The sequence below is a fragment of the Meles meles genome, chromosome X (genome assembly GCF_922984935.1).
Source record: "Meles meles chromosome X, mMelMel3.1 paternal haplotype, whole genome shotgun sequence".
Classification (NCBI taxonomy): domain Eukaryota; kingdom Metazoa; phylum Chordata; class Mammalia; order Carnivora; family Mustelidae; genus Meles; species Meles meles.
In genome coordinates this window covers 119,802,250-119,826,529 of record NC_060087.1, presented here as the reverse complement: position 1 = coordinate 119,826,529, position 24,280 = coordinate 119,802,250, and the positions used below count along the sequence as shown (strand labels likewise).

The 24,280-nt window shown below is 40.6% G+C and overlaps 1 protein-coding gene across 5 annotated transcripts in view; it reads left to right on the top strand.

Moving 5' to 3' along the window:
- ATP11C (ATPase phospholipid transporting 11C) overlaps positions 1 to 24,280 on the top strand; it is a 184,388-nt gene that overhangs the window by 72,541 nt on the left and 87,567 nt on the right. For all 5 annotated transcript variants that reach the window (XM_045995008.1, XM_045995009.1, XM_045995007.1 and 2 more), the window contains exons 2-5: positions 12,529 to 12,648; positions 18,411 to 18,500; positions 21,616 to 21,696; positions 23,804 to 23,911. In XM_045995008.1, coding sequence (XP_045850964.1) covers positions 12,529 to 12,648; positions 18,411 to 18,500; positions 21,616 to 21,696; positions 23,804 to 23,911 — 399 coding nt within the window. The remainder of the gene's footprint in view (positions 1 to 12,528; positions 12,649 to 18,410; positions 18,501 to 21,615; positions 21,697 to 23,803; positions 23,912 to 24,280) is intronic.

Here is a 24,280-nt window from a genome sequence, read left to right as displayed (position 1 = left end):
CAAATTATCACCCTGAAGGCACGCAAGCCTTTCTTTGTTCTTGGTGACTTGTGTTTCCTTTATTTTTCCTTCCTTTTCTACTTAGAAGCCTATGAATAAATTTCGTCCTGAATACATTATTTTCTCATGTGCATTGGCTTGTAAATTACTCTTTATCCTCAAACAAGGAATCTCTTTCCCACCCTTAAACAGTTTTTTTGTTTGTTTTGGTCCAGGCTGATATAACATCCAAAACCACATTACCTGTTTTATTGCTTGAAATCTGGCCCCGATTCCCCTGTATCTTTTTAGATTACTCAGTCAAGCTCTCCTTGAGTTACCTAGGAAAACATCAGTTCTCGGACTTCTCCAAGACACACACAGACTAATCGGTAGAAGGCAATTAGAACCAAGATCTCCTGGTTTCTTGCCTCTTAGAGTAAAGCCTTAGAAGCAGAAGCACCCACTTGGGATCGTGGCCAAACACTTAATTTTCCTTATCTATTTTTGGCCTACGTGGAGAGAAGTTGTCATGGATTTAACAATGATCTCACCTCATATTCTTGAGTGCCTTGCCGATATTACTGATTGTGAAGAGGTAAGAAATATATTAGAAGAGCATTGCCCAGGGGCACCTGGGTAGTGCAGTGGGTTAAGCATCCGACTCTTAGTTTCAGCTCAGGTCATGATCCCAGGGTTGTGAGATCGAGCGCCACGTCGGGCTCCATCTCCTCTTGGGGTCTGCTTGAGATTCTCTCTCCTCCTTCCCTTGCCACTCATGTGCGCTCACTCTTGCTCTAGAATAAATCAGTCTTAAAAAGAAAGAAAGAAAGAAAGAAAGAAAGAAAGAAAAAGGAATAGCACTGCCCGGGAGGGAGGATTATAGGAGCAGCCTTTCCCTGCTGCCCAGAGGTTCTCTGAGGAACCTCATTATTGTCCCATGCTGTGCAGTTTGGGAAACATTGTGTGATATATTCTGATATTCTTCCAGTCTATCTTATGGTGGCACTCCTAGTTGGCACTACCCAAAGGCGTATTAAAATTTCACAAATCTGGGGTGCCTGGGTGGCTCGGTTGGTTGGGCGACTGCCTTCGGCTCAGGTCATGATCCCGGGGTCCTGGGATCGAGCCCCACATCGGGCTCCCTGCTCGGTGGGGAACCTGCTTCTCCCTCTCCCTCTGCTGCTCTGCCTGCTTGTGTCTCTCGGTCTATCTGTCAAATAAATAAATAAAATCTTTTTACAAAGTTTCACAAATGAGGGAGCCTGGGTTGCTCAGTCAGTTAAGTTTCCATCTGACTCTTGATTTTGGCTCAAGTCATGATCTCAGGGTTATGAGATGAAGCCCCGAGTCAGGCTTCACACCCTCCTTAAGATTCATTCTCTCACTCTATCTCCCTCTCCCCCACCCCCAGATTTTTTTCACAAGTCAATTTTTATTATACACAAACAATAATACACATGAATAGTACAGTGAAGCCATTAATAAATCAAGTATTTGATGTGGTCTTAAGTATACTGAAAGTTAGACATTATGTTTCAAACCTACGGCTAATTTCTGGTAAGTCTTTTAAGCATGTTTTAGGAATAATTACAGGTCACCTGTTAAATTTATAGCAGCACCCAATCTTTGTAGTGCACAGCAGCTTCCAATCTCAAGCTTTTGGGAGGGAAGAAGGGAGATTTAGAGACAAGCATCAGAAGTTCCAAGAAAGTTCCCAAGTGACTGTGTGCTCTGTCTCGAAGGTAGAAATGGTTTGCTAGTTTTACAGCCGTGCCGGCAGATCAACAATTCCAAAGGACTAATGGCTTATCTTATAGACAGCAGTCTCCGGGAACTCCTTGAGTGGCCCTCACTAGTGGACAGACGTGCCACCTGACAACCTCCCTGGCCACCTGTAGTCCCCTCCATGCACGCTAAGGAACAGCGTTTTCAGCGCCAAGCACTCTCTGCCAATGGGCCATAATTCACCCTGTCCCTTTGTATAGGGGTGACCTCAGATCAGAATTGCCTATGCGTCTTCCGTAGAGCCAGAAACTTTCTTGCTGGAACACAATGTGATAATCACACATTTACACTTGAACTATGTTGAGGCCATTGCCTAGTTGTGTGCTGCTGACCCGGTTCCTGGAATTTTAATATTCACATAGTTGGTTAGTAACTGCGAGCTTCATCCTCTTCTTAAGTAAATAGCCTTTACAGTCTTTTAAAAGTGATCTCTGGGTGTTTTGTTAATCCTACAGTAAGCAGTCTTTTAAGTTCTTTGACCTTCTTTTACTCTCTCTTTTTTTTTTTTTTTGGACCTTCTTTTACTCTTAAGAAAGTGGAGGCTCACCTGTAAGTCATAGGTACATAATAAGGTGTATAGTAAAAGAATAGGTATCAACAGTACTTCCCAGGATGACGTCTTTACTGCTTCTCCTGTTCCCTCCAAACTTTACCCTAAAAGCCTTCAGCTATAGGGAAGGTGCTGTTTTCAAGAACAGACTTCTTTAAAGACATTGTTATTTGAGCCCAGAAGTTGCCACCAGAACATGGCTAGAGACACTGCACCGTGGAAAGGGCTGCCTTTGTGAGGCTTGAGTCACAACTCAGGCTCTCTTGGTTATTCAGCTCAGCCTTCCTCCGCAATGGAAGCTCGTTTTTTACTTACCTCTTTTGTTGGGAATGTCAAAATAACAGGTATAGCCTGGGTGTGCTATTTAAACTGATTACATTTACATCCTGGACATTTATTTTCTAGCTAGTTTGCTTTCTGTATAATATTTAACAATACTGGGGGGGAAATGCATTCATTGGTTCCACTGGACATACTCCAGCATACATTTGAACTGTTGGATCTTTCTAGAAACTTACTATCACCTTTATAACAATGATGCTATCATTGAAATGGGAGATAAAACCCTGTTTGGGGCATCAGGCACCTCTTCTACAATTTTGGTTTTTTGGTTTTTTGTGGGGTTTTTTTGTTTGTTTTGTTGTGTTTTGTTTTTGCTTTTGTTTTTTTGCTCTGCCAAGGTTTATATCTTCCTACACTGTAATGAAAATTCTTCTCTGGCGACCTAGAAAGTGATATTTGGATGAGAATTTGTCTCTTCTAGGGAGATATTGGTAAAGGCATTTTTCACCATAATGTCCAGTGGTTCTTTTCCTAACCATTTTTGGGCATTACTGTTTGCTGCTGAGATAAAACTGCCTTACCTGTGAGATCTCTAAAAAATGATAAAAAAAAAAAATCCTTCAGCCCTAAGGGACTTCACAAAAACCTTCTGTTTAGGTCATATGAATATTTTGCTATACATTTTTGAAGCTTCAGGGTATAGTAATAGTGAGTCTCTGGTAGGGGGTGACTCAGTGTATCATAGGGAATGCCTAGGTTGTATCTTTTCCTCTTAAACTATTTACCTGACTAAAACCCAAAGTTCAATTGAACTTTTGTAAAAAGGTTTTTGTTTTGTTTTTTAGTTCCAGTTCTTGTCATAGTCCATCTATTGTAGGCATGGGTTAGAAGAGAACTTTACAAGATGAGGAGGAAAATGCTATGTGGCGCAAGATGCTAGTCTTTTTATTTTTCTTTATTTTTTGTGATACTAGTCTTTTTCAATGATATTTTAAAATCCAAAGTTACAAAGGCGAATCACATGTTTGGGGAAGAGTAACAAAAAAGATGTGAAATGGTGTGATAACAGAGGCCAGGACACCAGCGTGTTGCTTCCAAGTCTTAAGGAACAAACCAGCTTTCTAGTGCTTGCTTTGCCGCCTCCCTTGGAGGTACAGAAACTTGCAAGCCACAGTTGGCTGTCTTCCCGAATTCTGAGAAACTTTGCAAGGATCACAGGGGTTGGCACAAGTTGCTTGATAATCTGCGGCGTTTTCTCTGCGATTTAGCTGCCTTTGTGTTAGCAGATTTTCACATGTCGGTATGCAGATGGTCCCATCTTTCCCTCCTGCCTCTGAGGTTTGTGATCTGTATTTTATTCTGCTCTCTTTTCAGCTAGGTTGGGCTTTGAGGTCTTGGGGACTTACTGCTTTCTGTTTGCATATACATTTTTATCCATTTCCCCAGGGCTATGGTAAATGCTTTGCAGGGTTATCAGTCAGTCGTTCCTAACCTTACAAGTTAGGTACCTCTCTGTTGAGATTTTTTTTTTTTTTTAAGTTTGTTAAGTGTTTGGAATGCAAGGTGGTATGTAGCTGTGGATACTGAAAGTGGAAAATAACTTCTCTGGGCTTATAGACCTGTGTGGTGAGTTCATCTCGAGCTTGTGTGCGTATTGTCAGGCTCTAGGTTAGAGAAAAACTGTCGACAAGGAAACTGGAGCTGCTGAGCCCCCGTCCGAACTTTAAGAATCTCTGGTTACTTTCTGTAAATGGAACAATCTTTGAATCGTTCAGAAAATTCCTGTTAGAGTGTTGAATTACTAAATGCTTACAGCAGTTTTGATCTATCGATTATTAGCCATCCTAAAGACAGCTATATTTCATCTTCAGAGCCACATTTTTGTAGTCCTGAGGCTCTTGGAGTAAAGGCGTGGTGGGGGTGGGCTGTCAGATTGAGAACATGTAGAATTGATTGTCCCCGGTGAAATTAAACTGCTCAGCGAATCACATTTAAATAATCAAAGTCTAACTCTTGAGTTTGCAAACAAGGCATTTTTCGTACCTAAGTCCTAAGCGTTGTGCTTGCTGATTGAGGTTTTTGGTTTTGTGGGGTTTCGTATCCATTTCCTGTAGGAGATTCTGTTCTGTTAAATGTGCTGCCATCAGGAATGCCTGATAAGAGACAATCTTTGTATCTAGGGATGTACTTTGAGTATTCATTTGTCTTTTGATCAGGTCGTTGAGATTTTTGGTTAATATGACCATAATTAAGCTTTAAAGGCAAGACAACACAAAGTGTCTTGTCCTGGTCTTGCTTCACTACCCCTGGCAACGGAGAGAGACACCTTAATCAGTTAAGAAGATGCCATAAAAGCAAAATCTGAAAAGTGTGATTTTAAGGCTCCTTTTAGAGTTATGCCTATCAATTAAAGATCAAGATTATTCTTCTTGGCTTCTTGTAATGGAATGGGCTTGGAAACCTCCGCAGTGTGACCACTGAGTACATTGTAGCAATTTTAACCAAGAGGCTTGATACACTCGAAATGTTCCCTGGCACTGTGGTGCTCCCTGCACCTCACCCCTCCCAACCCTGGGACAGAAATCCTGACTTTAAGGAGCATTTGAGTAGTTGCTGAAATTTTGATGAAACGCTAGTTCTTTCTTTCAATTTTGAGTTCATTTGACCTTTTTAAGACTGATTATGCTGTTCAAAAATACTAGTGCTTCAGCAAAGAAAATAGCTGTAGGGCTGGGGTGCAGAGAACAGTTTTAAATCATTGCCAGGTTTTCAGAATTTTAAATAATCGGTTTCCGTTCATTTCTGAGCAGATACTTAACATTTGCTTTAATAACTCACAAAGAGCAGTCTAATGACCAACAAAAATAATACTTTGGGGTTCCTGGGTGGCTCAGCGGGTTGAGCCGACTCCTGACCTAGGCTTGGGTCTCGATCTCAGTGTTGTGAGTTCAGGCCCCATGTGGGACCCCATGCTGGTCGCAGAGCCCACTTTAAAAAAATTTTTTTTAACAGATTTTACTTACTTATTTGACAGACAGAGATCACAAGTAGGCAGAGAGGCAGGCAGAGAGAGAGAGAGAGAGAGGAGGAAACAGGCTCCCTGCTGAGCAGAGAGCCCGATGCAGGGCTGGATCCCAGGACCCTGGGATCATGACCTGAGCTGAAGGCAGAGGCTTTAACCCACTGAGCCACCCAGGGACCCCTAAAATTTTTTTAAATATAAAAATAAGGAAGTAAAAACAATGCTGTAATTGCCAGGGATGACATCAGTGATGATTTGCTGATAACCCGAGTAGCTTTGCATCACATCAGGGCCTGTAATTTTCATTATCTGTGATCGAAATAATTGTTCGTCAATTAACCACAGGCAAAATAAGTAGTGAAGGGGAATCTCATTTTATGAGCAGCTTAAAGTGATTGGAGGGAGGGGGCACTGTTTGAGAGTTATTTGTATCTTTATGCTTTGTAAAGCTAATTGTTTAAATTATTTTAATTACTTCAGAAATGTGGGATTATGGCTGGTATACTAAAAACTTGGAGGATCTTAGTTAAGAGCAGTGACTAATTCAAAGGAGAAGATTGGATAGCCGTTTTCACACGCATGGGGAGCTTCCAGGAAAATTAAATATTAAATAAAAGAAAGACCGAGGCATTGGTGTTGTGTTTAAAGCAGTGTGTGGCCAGAATTAAGAACCATTGATCTATAACTAAGTGATAAATTTTAAGTCTGCAAGCACCCGGAAAGGACGGGGACATGAGCCCTGTTTTAGATTCTGTGCCAGCCTTTATAGTGATCGTCTTATACTGAGGTCTCTATTTTCTCTCCGTTCTTATTGAGTAACTATTCTGGAGGCAATCAGGAAACAAATTATACTTTATTTTTTTAATTTATTTATTTTTTTAAAAAGATTTTATTTATTTATTTGACAGACAGAGATCACAAGTAGGCAGAGAGGCAGGCAGAGAGAGAGGAGGAAGCAGGCTCCCTGCTGAGCAGAGAGCCCGATGCGGGACTCGATCCCAGGACCCTGAGATCATGACCTGAGCCGAAGGCAGCGGCTTAATCCACTGAGCCACCCAGGCGCCCCAACAAATTATACTTTAAAAAGCTTTTTATGTGTTATGGCAAGCAAAAGCATGGGATTTTAAGATGGTACTAGTTGAATAACAGCACCATGTCACTGATTTTTATTAAGACACTATGTTTTGGTATAAATTACTTACCTTTTTCCCCCTCTACAACAGTCAGTTTATACTGTGGAAGTATAAATCAAGGGCACAAAAGGGTGGTTTCATTTTGAAGGAAAAAATGGAATTGGTCTCTCTGTTAACTTGTATATTGTAAGTATATATTTTTAAATATTTTCCATACTTTTTATTAGAGTGTATGATGTGTCATTAAAATAGAATCTGTGCCAGCATATTTCAGTTTTTTAAAATGCCATTTCTAAGGACATTTGGATGGGAAGCAGTTCAACACAGGATCGACTCTTAATGAATTAAAATTCATTATGAGGTGGCAGGAATCATACACTCTCACTCCAGACTACATCGTGTGCCATCCAAAAGGGAAATTTTTTTATCATTCCTACTTGGAGTTTCTCTGCCTTGGCTAAGGCACCTACCTACATTATTCACAAGGACAGGAACCTAAAACCACTGTCTTAACATTCAATATTGGCAGCAAGTGGAAAATTACAGTGAAATTTACACATGAGTTCAGCGCTGCCATTTTTATGCAAACTAAACAATGTTCTGAGTTAGAGCAAATTCCACCAGAAATTGCAGGTTCTTCAGATTTTAGGGTGAAGCAGGCATGGAAAGGTCCTCTGTTTCACCCCACTCCAGCCGGTCCCAGGCAGCTGCAGACCCAAAACTGCCTTGGGCTGAAGAGACTTTTTTTGCCCCTTTTAAAAAAAATGTTCAGGAGTGGACAGGATACAGCTCCTCTCAGGCCCCTTTTTCATCTAACAATGATCACTGCCAGAAGCTTCCTCCCCCACCCTCCCAAACCTGCACAGCAATTTCAATCCATTTTCTCCAATTTAATAGAGAGAGAGGTCACGTAGACCTTATTTGAAGGTGATCAGAGAGATAATATACGGTGAAAGCTTTTAGTCGAACGTAAATGCCATTCACATGTAGGGAATTCATAAAAATATTATGTGCCTGAAAAATTGTGTTAAGCTTCTTCCTTCCTTTTGTTCTCCGGAATGCTATTACCTGCTAGAGGAGAAAGTTGAAGACCATTCAGAATGGCACATGGCACAACTACCCGTTCTTTTGTGCTTTAAGCTAATCAGTGGCCACTGCTAACGGAGGAGAACAATCTGTACTAGCTGTGCAAGAAACATCCTGCTTCACTGACCCTCTCCCAATTTTCCTTTTCTTCTTTCTCCTTTCCATTTGTAGAATGACCTGAGAACTGGCATAAAAGGTAACTCTTCATTATGTACTCGGTAGCCACTTCTTTTTTTTTTTTAAAGATTTTATGTATTTATTTGACAGACAGAGATCACAAGTAGGCAGAGAGGCAGGCAGAGAGGGGGAAGCGGGCTCCCTGCTAAGCAGAGCCCAATGCAGGACTGGATCCTAGGACCCTGGGATCATGACCTGAGCCACCCAGGTGCCCTCGATAGCCACTTCTTGATTGTGTGAAAAACTAAGCAACCATACCAATACTAAAGGTTGTAAATACATATGAATATGTGTATGCAGAATTATCAAGTAATTTGACAGTTTCTGTAATTCAAGTCTATACCTTATAAGGTTCAGGTCTGTCGTAGGGACTACAGCGAAGACCGTAACTTGCAACAGAAGGTGAGGATATGGGTGAAGCAGAATGAGCTATACTTCAAGGTGTATTTACTTTCTGTTTACATTTACATAAAACGGAGATTATGGAAAATTTAGTGCTCTTATCAGTAAGCCATGTCCGACCTTGTATATTACAGTTGCAAACAAAGAAGTCCATCCCGGAATCCAAATGTATATAGCTGCCATTCTTTTCATTTTTTTTTTAAGACTTTATTTATTAGAGGGAGAAAGAGACTGCATGCAGGAGCAGGCGGGAGGGCCAGACAGAGAGGAAGCTGCAGACTCCCCCGCTGAGCAGGGAGCGCAATGCAGGGTTCCATCTTAGAACCCATGAGATTGTGACCTGAGCCACCCACGTGCCCCCTATAGCTGCCATTCTGGTAAAGGTATTTGTTTATTGGAATAATAATCAGGAACTGTTTGAAAATTTACCATGGAATCTTAGCATGTGAAGGACCTTAGTCAATTGTTCTAATAATGGCCTGTCTTTGGGCAAGTGGTGAAACAGCTGTCTTCTACTTGAATTTATCCCAATTACTTTTTGACTGATTCCCTACAGAGTTTGAAAGCAGAACCCCACTAAATAAGTATTTAATGAGCTTTTAATGAAGATAATGGGTCAAGAGGTCTTGTCTATATTTTTGGTTGGTTTTTACCTTTTTATTTATTTTTTAAGATTTTATTTATTTATTTGACAGAGATCACAAGCAGGCAGAGAGGCAGACAGACAGGTGTACGGGAAGCAGGCTCCCTGCAGGGCAGAGAGCCCGCTGTGGAGCTCGATTTGGGGCTCGATCCCAGGATCCTGGGATCATGACCTGAGCAGAAGGCAGAGGCTTTGAGCCACTCAGGCGCCCTGGTTTTTACCTTTTTAAACTAAAAAATCATTTTCCCTAGAATATCCATATAAGGTACAAAAATTCAGATTGAAATACATCCAAACAGACATTTGGAGAACTTCGGAATCTCTAAGTAGTCTTGCTAAAAAATGATTACTTTAGGGTCAGGATTATTACATCTTTAGCTTTTAAATAGGTCATTGAAAGGAAGGAAAATCCCTGAGCCTATGTACTTTAAAACTTTCTGGGCTAGGGAATTATCTTTTTAAAAAATGATGGAAATATGTATGTGGATATTGCTTCCCATCTTTTTTTGACTTTAATGTATGGTTGTCTCAAACGTGATAATATAGTAACACCAAAGGAGACAATTCCAGGGGCTCCTGGGTGGCTCAGTGGGTTAAGTGTCTGACTGTTGGTTTCAGCTCAGGTCACGATCTCTGGGTCATGGGATCAAGCCACATCTTGGGCTCCCTCCTCGGTGGGCAGTCTGCTTCTCCCTCCCCCTCTGCCCCCCACCCCTGCATTCATGCTGTCTTTCAATCTCTCAAATCAAATCTTTTTTTAAAAAGTGTATTATCCTGATTTAAGGTAAGAAAACAGAGTAGAGGCATGGCCGCTCAGCTGGAGAGCAGTGGGTCTCAGGAGTGGTGGCTGCTGGGGACAGTGGGGCGGGAGAGCTGGCCCACATCCTGATTGTGCAGCTTCCCGCAGCTCAAGCCCCTCTCTGTCCCCCACAGTGTAACCGGTTCACTCAGCTCAGGGTTTCAGAATGGCTTCAGTTATCGCCTTTCTGTAGTGTTCTTGCACTACGTAGCTCCCTTGCAATTTGTCCATTCCTCTCAAAGAAAAAACAACAGAACAATAGCTTGATTAATCTTTTTTTTTTTTTTTTTAGATTTATTCACTTATTTGAGAGAGAGAGAAAACGTGGCGTGGTCGGGGCAGAGGGAGAGAGAAACACAAGCAGACTTGGGACTGGGGCTGAGTGGGAGCCCCTGGCAGGGCTCTATCTCCTGACCCTGAGTTCATGACCTGAGCTGAAACCAAGAGTCTGACACTTAATGGGCAGCGCCACCCAGGCCCCCCAAGCTTGATGAATCTTAAAATACAAAAGGAAAATCCCAAAGTAGTAAATGAAGTAAACATCGAAGATCTGTGTGTTACTAAAGCAGCTTATTGTCAGTGTTGGTATTCTAGGGCTTTCCTGAACGTGATGGTTCACATAATAAATACCGTGAATTGATAGGAAATGGGGGTCCACTAATTCTGAAGAAGAAAGAGGTATAATAGTAGTGCATTAGAACTGAATGCAGTTGTGTGCTGTAAAATCTTATAACAACAATTTTTGTTCATGGTGTGTAGATGGTTGTTCAAATGGTGGTCTTAATTATTGCTACTGTTGAGTAATTATTTCTGCTAATTTGTTTTCTTGCTACACTGCTGTTTATGTTTGATACTTTGTATATTCAGTCATTTAAATAGAAAGTAAATTGTATGATCCTTTCATTCTTACTTCAAAGACTTAATATATCTTCTGAAATAAACATTCTTCGTTGTAATTAACTGAGAAAAACATCCGAGTTTTTGGCAATGGGTCCAGAGCTATTCCTTTGAATATCAAGATTTTCAGTAGACTCTAGACTTAAGATATTTCTCCCTACACTATTAGATATATTATTTTTCAGACCTCTTCTGTTTTGATCATTTCAGGTGATTTTCCTCTTTGACCTTCCACACTCCGTTCTTTTCAGATCAGTAAGAAAAATATTGCTCTCAAGAATTACCTGAGTTTGCAAAGATAAATGCTTCCCTTTGTAAAGATTGTGTCTGATAAGTGTGAATATCCCAATTCCAGAAAAGGCATGCACTGGATATGCAAAGTTCCAAAAGGGAACCGTTATTTACATTATAAAAGATTAAATAAAAGATTCGTTTGCTTCATAAAAGTCTTGTTTGTGTCTGTTTATGTGTGTTTTGTATTTGTATATGTATCTTTCATTCTGACTCAGTGTTGGGGTAAGATGGGGTGGCAAGAGTACTTACACTAAACTTATGAGCTGGTCAATTAGAAATAAACCAAAGAATATCTGAATTCATATTAAAATGATAAATAGCTCAGTGTTCAAAATTGTATTTTTCTCTTTATAACACTGTAAGCCAATAAAAGGTAAAACGCAAAAAATTTGCAAAATAAACTTATTGGAGAATCTTTAAAAACAAAAAACAAGGTAAAGCTTCCGTGAAATAAAAAAGTAAGGTAAAATGGAGCTCAACCTCGGAGCTTCTAGATTGTAGAACTTCTAGAACTTTCTTTTAAAATGTAGAAGGTGGGGGGGGCACCTGGGTGGTTCAGTTGGTTAAGCAACTGACTCTTGGTTTCGGCTGTGGTCATTATCTCAGGGTTGTGAGATCGAGCCCCGCTTCAGGCTTTACACTGCCATGGAACCTGCTTGGGAATTCTCTCTTCTTCTTCCGGTGCCCCAAGCCCCGTCTCCCTCTCTTTAAAAAAAAAAAGAAAGAAAGAAAAGAAAAATTAAATTAAAATTAAAAATGTAAAATGGACATCAGAGATACATTGTGTGAAATGGGACTTTTTGACAGTAGGCTCTGAGAAATCACAAAGGATGTCTTTCCTGTAAAACCAAAGAATTACAGCTTTTCTTTGTAGAAATAGTTGATCATTGTTAGAGACAGCCATTCTCTCTTTTTTAAAGATTTTATTTATTTATTTGACAGCGTGAGTGAGAGAGAGAGCAAGCACAAGCAGGGGGAATAGCAGGCAGGGGAGAAGCAGGCTTCCTTCTGAGCAAGGAGCCTGATGCGGGGCTCGATCCCAGGACCCTGAGATCACGACCTGAGCCAAAGGTAGATACTTAACCCACTGAGCCACCCAGGTGGCCCGAGACAGCCCTTCCATATCTGACCTTTTGAGTGTGTTGCTGTGATGGCGACGGTTGAGATTTTGTGGAAGAAAGAAAAATGGCAATAAAAATACTGTTTTTCTAGGATTTCTTTTAATTTACACATTTTAAAATAGTAAGGTTGACCTCAGCACAGTTGTCTCAAGCAGCCCACTCACTAACCTTCACTAAGTCAGCAGCTAAGAGCCCAGTGGAGTTTGAATAGCCTAACAGGGTTTTCTCTCCTCGCCGGTGCTCTCTCTCTCTCTCTCGGGGATTGTCAGATGTGCTTCCGCAAAGACTCTGAACTCAGCAGAAGCATGAACAAATGTGATAAGAAACTGACTTTTCCCCCCTTTCTCTTGGTCAGTGTGCTGGAGAAGAGAAAAGAGTCGGTACGCGCACAGTGTTTGTTGGCAATCATCCAGTTTCAGAAACAGAAGCTTACATTGCACAAAGATTTTGTGATAATAGAATAGTCTCATCCAAGGTAAGTTGTTTTTTTTAATTTGGTAGATACATGTAGTGATTCATATAGTGAACCAGATAATGCACTTATCTGTGCTTCCAAGGAAGCTGATGTTATTTGTATATGCTTATGCATGGTGTATGCACCTGTACCGTATACCAGCTGTGGCCATCATCCCGCCAAAGGGCTGTTTTTCTTAGAGTATCACTCTATCTTGTTACACCTGAAATATTATTGACTTGCTTTCTCTTATTATTCATAGTGCCTGTTGATGATACATACTACATTAAGCCTTAAAGCGTGCTAAAACTATGAATAGCTACTTGCCCAAAGCTTCCTGAATTTCTCTTAAGGGGATGGACTAAGTTGTGAATGATATGCATTTCTTTGGAGGGTGCTGCGATAGAATGACATTTATCTCTTTCTCTTCCACTGGGGAGCTCCTCGAGTACACTCTTGCCTGACCATTTACTAGCTGTGTGACCTTGGCCAAATTAATCTCCAAGTGTGAATGTCCTTCTCCGAGTGTGAATGTCCTCATCAGTGAAATGGAGCTGATGTTGCGTACCTAAAAGCACTCTCTATCGTTCCTAGTACCTAATCACCCTCATTCTACTAATATTAACTCGCTCATCTTTACCTTTGGCTGACCAGGTTAGGTACTGGGTGCTCGATGGCAGATAATCGATAGACTGACAGATCTTGATAGATTGTCCTTCAGGTAGCCAGGCAAGGCAGTTGAAAGATGCTAGTGACAGTTGGATCACTGCAAGTTTGCGAACACCTCGGACCTGAAAGAAAATTATGCCCTTCCTTTAAAAATGTAACATTTGGTTTTCAAACACACATGTGATTTCTCGAGGTAGTGATGTAGTACAGATTATGCATAAGTAGGAGATTAACATGTAAAATACGGACAGAATGAGTGAAAACTGTTCCCTGATGAGCATGTGTCTATGGGCCTATAGAACACTCTGAGTGTCTTTGGATAAAATGTCTATTTCCTGTTCATCTTGAACCTCATGGCAGAAAATCTGTCCTCAGCCAGATGTTTTCAGACCTGTGCTCAGGATGGGGACTATTCCTTTGATTGAAAATTATTAATTCCCCCTGTAAGATCCAGGATAGCAGTAGTAGTCCTTTGATTCAGAATCATAGACTTAGAGAACTGAAAGAACCTACGAGATTATTTGTTCAACCTGTTGACGGTACAGATGGAGAAGGCAAACCCAGAGAAACTAAGTTAGTGCCATGGTCACCAAGCAGAGTAAGCAATAAAGCCAGGAGCAGAACTGCTTTGTGAGGTCTGGTGGCTCTGAATAAAGAGCCCCTTTCACGTCCTTGTACCATTGGGGCTCCTTTCTCTGTTTTCACTAGTGTTTTGCATCAAAGAAAATCTAAAATACTTTCCAGGGAATTACTGTTTTCCGTAGTGTGTTATGTGGAACATGCTAATGTCACTGTCATGGAACTAATAACCATTTTGTTGTAATATATTTCACGATTTCACATTGTAAAAGAACTGTTTAATTGTCAAATCTTTTCATATTTAGTATAATATTTCTCATATTTTATCTAGCTTCGGTTTTACTGGCAGGCAAAACAGTACATTTGGATATTTCTTAAAAATAGTCAAGAGCTCATAAGGCAAATAAAGATTGTTTCTGAACAGATTTGCATATCTGCCTCTGTATCGGTATATATCTTTTAGAAATCAGGGCAAAGAAGCAAACGTTTCTGCGTTGATAGACTAGCATCTGTCTTTTCTCTGTAAATATTACATGTTGACAGTTTTTCTAGTTTTCCATGCTTTTTCCTAAAAGTTCTAGAGCAGAAAAAGAGGAATTGACAGTGAACTACAGAAAAAGAACGAAATCTTAACACAGTGAATAATTGGAAGAGGATAGCGTACATATAGTGTAGTGGAAAAGAGCTTCATCCTTGCAGACGGAAGACCTGGGTCTGAATTTAAACTAAGGCATCGAACCCTTCTGTGTCTCAGTTTTCTTAGCTGTAAAACGGAGATACTAGCAGTACTTACCTCAGGATTGTGGTGAGTACAAAATAAAGTAATCCACAGTTGAAGCGCGGTGCTTGGCCTGTAGTAATGACTCAGTACATGGTAGTGGTCTTGTTCAATTATATTTCTGTGATTGGTAGTACTGTGGTCCTGAGCAGTACTCGTGACTTGCTCAGTCTCATGTGTTTCAATTGTGTGGCTTGATCTCTCTTTAAAAGAGGCCTTTGGATCCATTCTGGAGAGAACAATATTTTCATAATTTGAACTTTTCCTTCCTCACATTGTCTTTGATCAGAATATTTTACTGAAGAAATGTACAATTTATAGCGTATGTTAGCTGCCTTCCAGCTTTGTAGCAAGTGTTGACTTCCTTTTTTAACTCTTTGATGATAAAAATACCTTTCTGTTAATGGGTGCTTTTTCTTTAATGATAGCACCAGTAATGCCTGGTAAAGACTTATTAATGCAGGGAACACCAAAGATAAACACTTTAATCTAAATTTTACTTACTGGTAAAACTGGTCTTCTTTTCTTCTAGCAGAACACAATACTTTTCCATAGAAAAACTTGTTCTCTGCGGCCTTCCTACTTTAATACAATCAGCAGGAAGCTTTGGGAATCAACAGAATTTTGTAGCTGGTACAAAATTTGGAAATCTCCTTCGGTAGCAAAAGGAACACTGATTGCTTGCTGCTGGGATCTCTTAATTTCCATCGTATTTCCCCATTACACATTTTTTTTTTCTTTAAAAATTCTGAGCCTTAATTTTGAAGGTGCTTCAGTGGGTTAAGAATCTGTGAGCACCTCCTAACACTTTGAAGGTATGCCCGAGGTTAAATTTAGAACTCCTATGTGAAAGACTGTCTTGAATTTAAAGCTTCAAGCCTAAAATTACACTAGCAATCTCCCTCATTTCTACAACTCAGATTTTCAGTAGAATTTATTGGACATTTCTTTGAATCTTTTCAGACTCCCTAGATGGTGCCTTTTTAGCTAGTTACTAAATCCTAGTGTCCTGGTAACTCCCTTTACTCTTTTGAATTTATGGGAGAAAAGAGGGGTACTTTAAAAAAAAAAAGGAAAGTTATGCTTCACCTTGGTAATGAGCAGTGGAGTAAATGGCCAAAACTTAAGATCAAGATTTCTTGTGCCTTCTTTATACCAAACATTGTTCTAGGCAGCTGTGGTAAGGGGCTTATGATGTGTTCCCTGACCCCGTGATAGTTCATGGCCTGATACAGGAAAGAGGAGGGCATATAGCAACAGTTTCCTATAACGGTAATAACCAGAGTTCCCCAAGGAAGCAGTTCATCGAATAAGTTAAAACAGTGGTAAACAAACAGTGGGGGCCTAGAAACAACAACAAAAATGTTCCCTTTTGATGTGTTAACACCCCACAGAGGACTCTAACAGTCCCTGATGTTTGTTTGTTTAATTAAAAACCCCTTAGTTAGGGAACAGAAGGTCAACAAGCCAGAAGCTCAGCTGTTAGCCTGTTGTGGGAGTTTTGCTTATTGTTTTAGAAAATTGATCTTAAGTCATTGGGACAGTTAAGTGCTGATCCTGGACTATATCAGCTTCAAAGTGACTAGAGCAGTGGTTTTGACCCCTTTTGTTTTTGGTTACAAGCTGCCTTGGGAACCTGATAAAAAAGCGTGGATTCTCTTCCCCCAAATGATGCAAATGCACACAGTTCTGTACTTCGTTTTTCATTGTTGCTTATTAAGTTTTGAAATTGCAGTAGAGTTAGCATACAGTGTTTTATGAGTTCCAGATGGCAGTATAGCGATTCAACACTGCCAGACATCACCTGGTGCTCATCGCGACAGGTGCATCCTTAATCCTCATCACCTGTTTCACCCAGCCCCTGCCCCCAGCCCCCGCCCCTCAACCATCAGTTTGTTCTCTGTCATTAACAGTCTGTTTCTTGGTTTGTCTCACTCTCTCTCTTTCTTTCTTTTAACCTTTGTTTTGTTTCTTAAATCCCACATACATGTGAAACATATTTGTCTTTCTCCAACCATCCGTGTTGTAATTGGCAAGACTTCATCCTTTTTTATGGCTGAGTAGTTTTCCATTGTGTATATACACCACCTCTTATCTATTCATCTGTCGATGGACACACTTGGGCTGCTTCCATGGTTTGGCTGTTGTCAGTAATGCTGCTAAAAACACAGGGGTGTACGTATCCCTTTGTAATAGTGTTCTGTATTTTGGAGGTAAATGCCCAGTAGTTTGAGGAGTGGATCATAGGGTAGCTCTATTTTTAACTTGTTGAGGACCCTCCATACGGTTTTCCACAGTGGCTGCACCAGTTTGCCTTCCCACCAACAGTGCATTAGGAACAGTTCCTTTTTCTCCGCATCCTCACCGATACCCATTGTTTCTTGTGTTTTCTGTTTTAACCACGTGACAGGTGGGAGGTGCTATCTCACTGTAATTTTGTAGTTCATTTTGAATGACCTTCCTTGAGGCACTTCCATGAATCCTGGGCGAAGAACGTTCCGGGTTGGCATGTTAGGTTGTAATGCAGCTCCTCTACTGAATATGTTTGCCTTCATTTATCTTCATTTTCTTGGGATTCCCTGAATCTTGAGCCCATAAGAGAGGCTAGTAGTAAATTCACATATTTTGTGTCATGCTCTGCAACTTTGGCATTTCAGTCACCTTACCTAATTTAATGGATATTTTCTCACCATATTTGTGGTGGAGATCGTTTAAGTGTAAATTTAGATCTTTTAGGTTAAGAAACCTTTCTTTCTGGTTTCTGGTCTTTATTAAGATATCTAGAAAATTCACCTTCTCATGGGGATTTTTTTTAAGATTTTATTTATTTATTTGACAGAGATCACAAGTAGGCAGAGAGGCAGACAGAGCGAGAGGAGGAAGCAGGCTCCCTGCTGAGCAGAGGGCCCGATGCAGGGCTCCATCCCAGGACCCTGGGATCACGACCTGAACCAAAGGCAGAGGCTTTAACCCGCTGAGCCACCCAGGCGCCCCTATCATGGGGATTTTTAAATGACTTTGTCCTTGAGCTTAAGATATTAGTGAGAAAGTCTGTGTGATTCAACAGTTGGCCCAAGAGTTTTCTTCTGCCCACGTACTTCTTAGCGTGGAACCTTTAACCTGTTACCAGTTACCAAAGCCCAGTGTGGTGTGTGGTTGATTAAAGTGAAAGCCCTCCATGACCCAGGGTTACGAGTACACCTCAGCTGTCTTGGAGGGGGGCGTTGCTGATAGGGACAGAGTTATATCAGTGATGGTGATCAGACTCCAGTGGTTAGCTGAGCCAGAGGGATTAATTTGTTCGTTCATTCATCCAACTAATTTATTGAGTGTCTTTGTGTCTGCTAGGTATTGGGGGGAAAGTAATAAAAAGACGAACGAACAGCCTGTCTTTATGAAACGTATTGCCTGTTGAGGGAGAAACTTTAATAAAAAGTGCACACATCTGTAGTTATTCACCATAACGAGTATTATTAAGGAAGTGCAGGGTGACCTGAGAACACCTGACAAGGAACCTAATTTAGATCAGGTCAGGGAAAGCAGAAGTTGGGGACTAGATGACCCAACTGTGATGCTCCAAATGAAAACTTCATTTCTTATATAGTTTACCTCTAAGTGTATGCTTATTTGCATGTGTGAGGTGTGGTTTTTAACAGGTTTTCAAAGTATTTTGATAATCTGACCCATATGAGTTGTTACTAGGGTTTTTCAAGTTTCCCTTCTAATAATACTTTTTTTTTTCCTTCCTCCCATATAGTATACACTTTGGAATTTCCTCCCAAAGAATCTATTTGAACAGTTTAGAAGAATTGCAAATTTTTATTTTCTCATCATTTTCCTTGTGCAGGTAAGAGTTCCATAAACAACCATTCCCCTTTTAGAAACTTAATTACTCCAAACAAATTTTCAATCCATTTCTAACTTTAAAATGCTCTGTGTCTAAAAAGGTGCTTCAGGACCTGTTTTAGTAAAACTTTGTAAAGTACTAATATTGTAGTTTTAAGATTTATATGATTTTACATTTTTCCAAAAGTAGCGTTTTTACTAGAAAACCTGTTGAGAATTTGTTACTTTCTTTAAAACCTTTCATAGACTTTGTATCTTTGTTCATCCTAGGACATATATTGTGTATCATTAAATACAATGACATATATTAAAGTTTAAAAGAGTTCACATTAATAGTTTTATGTCATTAAACACCAGATTCAGCTTAATTGAAAATTTATCACTTTTCTTCCTGATACGAGTTTTGCTCTTCCTCATTCATTTACTTTACGTGTGAAAGCCTCATAGATTGGATCTTCTCTGTGTTTCTGCTAATGTTTTGTGTTTTAAATTTTAGACATCTTAATTGCCTCTTCGATCTTTAAGACTATGAGCTATTACAAGTTTTCCCTCACTAAAATTACCCCCAGAAAATTTTATTACAGTAAGGATATTTTTCCCGCATTTCATTTTTTAAATGAAGCAGAAACATCATCCCAATGAAATTGCTCAAATGCCTTGTTAATGTTAAGTGCTTCTGTTTATCCACTTTGAGGCTTTGAGTAAATGGTACTGTAATTTAATTTAGCCCTACTTAAAACCAGTCTGGGTTGTGATATGGCAAAGAGCTAATTTCAGTCTCAAATAATGGGGCATTTGAAAAGGAGCTACTCTAGATCCATGGTAAGATACCTTACAAACAGGGACGCCTGGGTGGCTCAGTGGGTTAAAGCCTCTGCCTTCAGCTCAGGTCATGGGTGCAGGGTCCTGGGATCGAGCCCCACATCGGGTTCTCTGCTCAGCAGGGAGCCTGCTTCCTCCTTTCTCTCTCTGCCTGCCTCTCTGCTTACTTGAAATCTCTGTCTGTCAAATAAATAAATAAAATTAAAAAAAAAAAAGATACCTTACAAACAGCATAAAATAAACCATACAAAATTATGCCCAGGAGAGTCATTCTTTGTCATGTGCAGCACGGTTCAGTTTGGTTCAGTGAATGTATACAAGCACCTACTGTGTGCCTTCGGGTTTTCCAGATAACAAAGATTCTAGCAGATGCAATGAAGATCAAGACAGGGCTTTTCTGTCCTTAAGGAAGGTATGTTACACTCATATATCCATTTAATTTCTTTGTTTTTAAATTTTATTTATTTATGTGACACAGAGAGAGAGAGATCACAAGTAGGCAGAGAGGCAGGCAGAGAGAAAGGGGGAAGCAGGCTCCCCACCGAGCAGAGAGCCCGATGCGGGGCTCAATCCCAGGACCCCGAGATCATGACCTGAGCTGAAGGCAGAGGTTTAACCCACTGAGCCACCCAGGCGCCCCTATCCATTTAATTTCATGTGGTGTAAGTCATAAAAGTCACATGAGCAACATGCTGTGGGGGTCCAGTGGGAGTTCATAGGTCTTTGTAACCAAGAGGAGCTTAAGAAGACTTCAAAGAGTAGATGATACCTGAATTAAGCCTTGAAAGATTAGAGCAAGTTAACCTGGGGAAGAATGCCAGATGGGTGTCTCGAGCTGTGCATGAAGGCCCACAGCCACATAAAAGTGTGTATCTCTAACTCGGGGCATGTGGCAGAGCCCGGCCTGGGTGGGGATAGAGATGAGAGTGAGTTGCCGGGGCAGAGTGAACCCATGGTCCTCTGTCCCTCAGATCTCATCCTCTCTCTTGGTATTTGTTATTTCAGTGAATGACAACAACATCGACCCAGTCATGTTTACCAGACACTTCGAAGAGTCATCTCTCATCACCCCTGACAAGAAATTCCTTGCCATTCGTACTTTATTTTAAAAGATTTTATTTATTAGAGAGAGTGAGAGACTTCAAGCAGGCAGAGCAGCAGAGGGAGAAGGAAAAGCAGGCTCCCCACCAAGCAGGGAGCCCGATGCAGGGCTCAATGCCAGGACCCTGGGATCACGACCTGAGCAAAGGCAGACGCTTAACCGACTGAGGCACCCAGGTGCCCCATTCCTATGTAGGAGGCTACTGCCATGGGGCACGAACAAGGTGATGGCTTGGACGAGGGGGACAGCAGCAGATATGGAAAGAACTTCCACAAATCCAGGAGGATGATCTTCTCAAAATGTAGTTCTGTTTGTGGGACTGCTCCTTGCCTGAAAGCTCTAGTTACTTCCGACTGTGGGATAAACAATGAACTCTAGCCTAGAGGCCCTGCTTGGGCTTGCCTCTGTCCCCATCTCCAGCCCCATCTTACACCACACTCTCTCCTGCCTCTGGCTCCTTTATTTCTTTAGACATGCCCCCCCCCCCCCCCGCCCTCCTACCGTAGAGATGTTGTCTTTGCTGTCCTCTGTGCCTGCCTGGAAGCCTGGCCTTTGTGCAGTCAACTCTGCTTTACTCTCTGGATTTCAGTGTTTCACTTGGTTGACGGTTTTCCTGTAAGCTGCCAGCTCTACAAAGGCAGGGACTTTTCTCTCTCTTACTCAAAGCAGTATCTCTAGAGCCTGGCCGATGATAGCACAGGGCCTGAAAGAATGGTACTCGACAAAGAGATGGTAAATGATTGCTTCTGTTTCGTGGAAGGCATTAATCCAAACTGGAATGAAAACTAAGCCTGAATTAGAACTGTTTCTTTACACTAATTGCTCTGTGGATTGCTTTTGTTTGTTTTTTTTTTTAAAGATTTTATTTATTTATTTGACAGACAGAGATCACAAGTAGGCAGAGGGGCAGGCAGAGAGAGAGAGGAGGAAGCAGGCTCCCCACAGAGCAGAGAGCCCGATGTGGGGCTCGATCCCAGGACCCTGGGATCATGACCTGAGCTGAAGGCAGAGGCTTTAACCCACTGAGCCACCCAGGCGCCCTGATTGCTTTTGTTTTAATGAAAGTTAACATTGACCCTGCTACCAGGATACATCTTGTCTGTATTGCTGCCCAAAATGGCTGCATCATGAGCCCTGTATATGAGCAAATGGCTTATTTTCCTTTTACATTCAATTTAATTTCTTTACCTAGGTCACAGTGGACACACCGACTAGCCCGGTTACCAGTGGACTCCCACTCTTCTTTGTTATAACTGTTACAGCCATCAAGCAGGTAAATTTCTTATTTACAATTATGCCTGCATTTCAGTCCCATCTGGTTTGAATTTCATTGCCAAAGGTCCTTTTTCATATTTATGTAGAGTGGGCAGCATCCTTGATTCCTATGGAAAAAATTAAAATGACCATAAGGTACTTCTTTAATTTCTTTTGCCTTGTTTTTCCCTTAATATTTGTGTTGTGGGTTTGTAACCCTAAAAGAAAGAAGGTAGAAGGTACAGCTCAGTCAGGAAATGAGAGGTGAATTTTTTAAAAAAAATTTTGTTTATTTATTTGACACAGAGAGAGAGAGAGAGAGAGAGAGAGAGAGATCATAAGTAGGCAGAGAGGCAAGCAGAGAGAGAGAGAGGAGGAGCAAGCAGGTTCTCCGCTGAGCAGAGAGCCCGATGCAGGGCTCGATCTCAGGACCCTGAGACCATGACCTGAGCCAAAGGCAGAGGCTTTAACCCACTGAGCCACCCAGGTGCCCCGAGAGGTGAATTTTTGATGTGTCTAAGTTTTTTTCAGTGTGGTCTGTCTTTCTGAAAAATTCCCAGTGTGGAAAATTTTTGTTGTTGTCGCCTAAAAACAGAGAACTCAAGAGTCCAAGTACTTGGTGTTTGTTTTCTTCCATGACGCTGCTGAAGTGGGTGGTGGGCAGAGGAGACTTATTCTCGCTTTTTGTCAGCGCTGACAATTGCCATGGTTTCTGATGCTGATGACTTGGAAGTATTTTGACCCTTTTATACGATAGTACCTTTGAAAAATTCCGCATGAGATTGAAAGTGGAAAAGGGAAGCTGGAGGTAAAGGGTAGGTTAGCAACGTTTTATCACGTATTGGAACAGTCCAAAGGACCTGACTGGTGGCAGACATACTTTTAGACAGTAATTTACCAAAGAGCTTTAAAAACTATCCTCAAGAACTTGGAAAATGAAGGTCTGTTTAATGGAATTTTGAACAAGGTTACCTTTCCTCTTGGGCTTATCTGGTCTTCTATCTTGCCTACCGGAAACTGCAAGAATATTTTATCAAGTGTTTGGTTGCTAAATAAAGAACTTCTGGAATGTTCTTTCCCTTGGGCTGTTCGGATTATTTTCTTTAACATCATAGAATTGCTGGTTCCAAGAATAGCCTGTATGGCTTACAAAAGCTCTTACTGATTCATTTTACTCCCTATACTAGTTCATCTTAGAGCCTCTCTTTCCTCACTGACATCACAGAAAGTGCCATAGGAAGTGATAGCCCAGCATTGTCATAAAGAGGGACAGAACGGGAATGAATATAGCATTGGAGAAAAAAGCAGAAGGCGATCAAGAGATTTTTTTTTTGAAAAAATAGTTTCAAAGTTCCATTTGAAAAGGTACAGACATTATTCTAAAGAAAAAAAGCAGTGTGATGTAAAAAAAGGAGAAGAGGTCATGCTCAAACAAATGAACATCCTCTTTCCTTAGTTCTTTTGGCTTAAATTTACTTCATACAAAAAACCCAAACTAAAATGAGCCATTAGACCTTTCCCTGATTACTTTTAACTCAAAAAAATGAACACCAATTTATGGTTTCCTTTACTACCAGTGGAGAAGTTTAACTGTTGACTTCCAAAACTTGTCGTGGATTCTGTGTCAAAAATAACCCTAACTTGCCTTTTCAATTCTCTGTCCCTGGGGAGGAATTAGATTTCCTCACCAGTGATCACTCCCAACAGTCTACTACAGAAGAATATATTTAAGTGATTGGAGCTAGAAGGAAATAAAACCCAGGGGAAAAAAATGGTCACATTAAAAGGTAGATAAATTAACATTAACTTGAATATGAGTAGAATTAGAAGAATAAATCATAACCTTTCACATTTGAAGAATATTAAGGTTCTGATGCCTATGTTTTCATTGATACTTATCTGTAGAATGGAGAAACCTTTCAACAGTAAAGCTATTTGCCTAAGGGGTATTTTGAAAGCATATCTTAGTTTTTGCTGTAAAAATGAACAATGTTGTCTCTTTAGCACTGTAAGTTGAGATTAATACTATAAGTATAAATATCTGCTGGTGATTCATAGAGGGGGCTATAGACATTTATTAACTTTACTGCATTATGTGAGCTTGACTGTAGTTATTTTTATTCTAGGGATATGAGGATTGGCTAAGACACAGAGCTGACAATGAAGTCAACAAGAGCACTGTTTACATTATTGAAAATGCAAAGCGAGTGAGAAAAGAGAGTGAAAAAATCAAGGTATTTTTGTAGTTCGTTTTTTTTTTTAATTGTGGTAGAACACAGCATTTTAGAATATACAATTGAGTATATTCATGTTGTTATGCAACCGTCAACACTCTCGAGTTCCAGAACATTTTCATCACCCCAAAAGGTAACCCCCATAGGCATTAAGTAGTCATGCCACATTCCTCCCTCCCCCAGGCCCTGGCAACCACTAATCCTCTTTCTGTCTCTATGGATTTACCTATTCTAGATTATTTCATATAAATGGAATCCAACACTATGTGGCCTTTTGTGTCTGCCTTCTCTCACTTATTGCAATGTTCTCAAGGTCTCTTCTTACTGTAGCATATTTTAACAATTCCTGCTTTTTATGGCTAAATATCT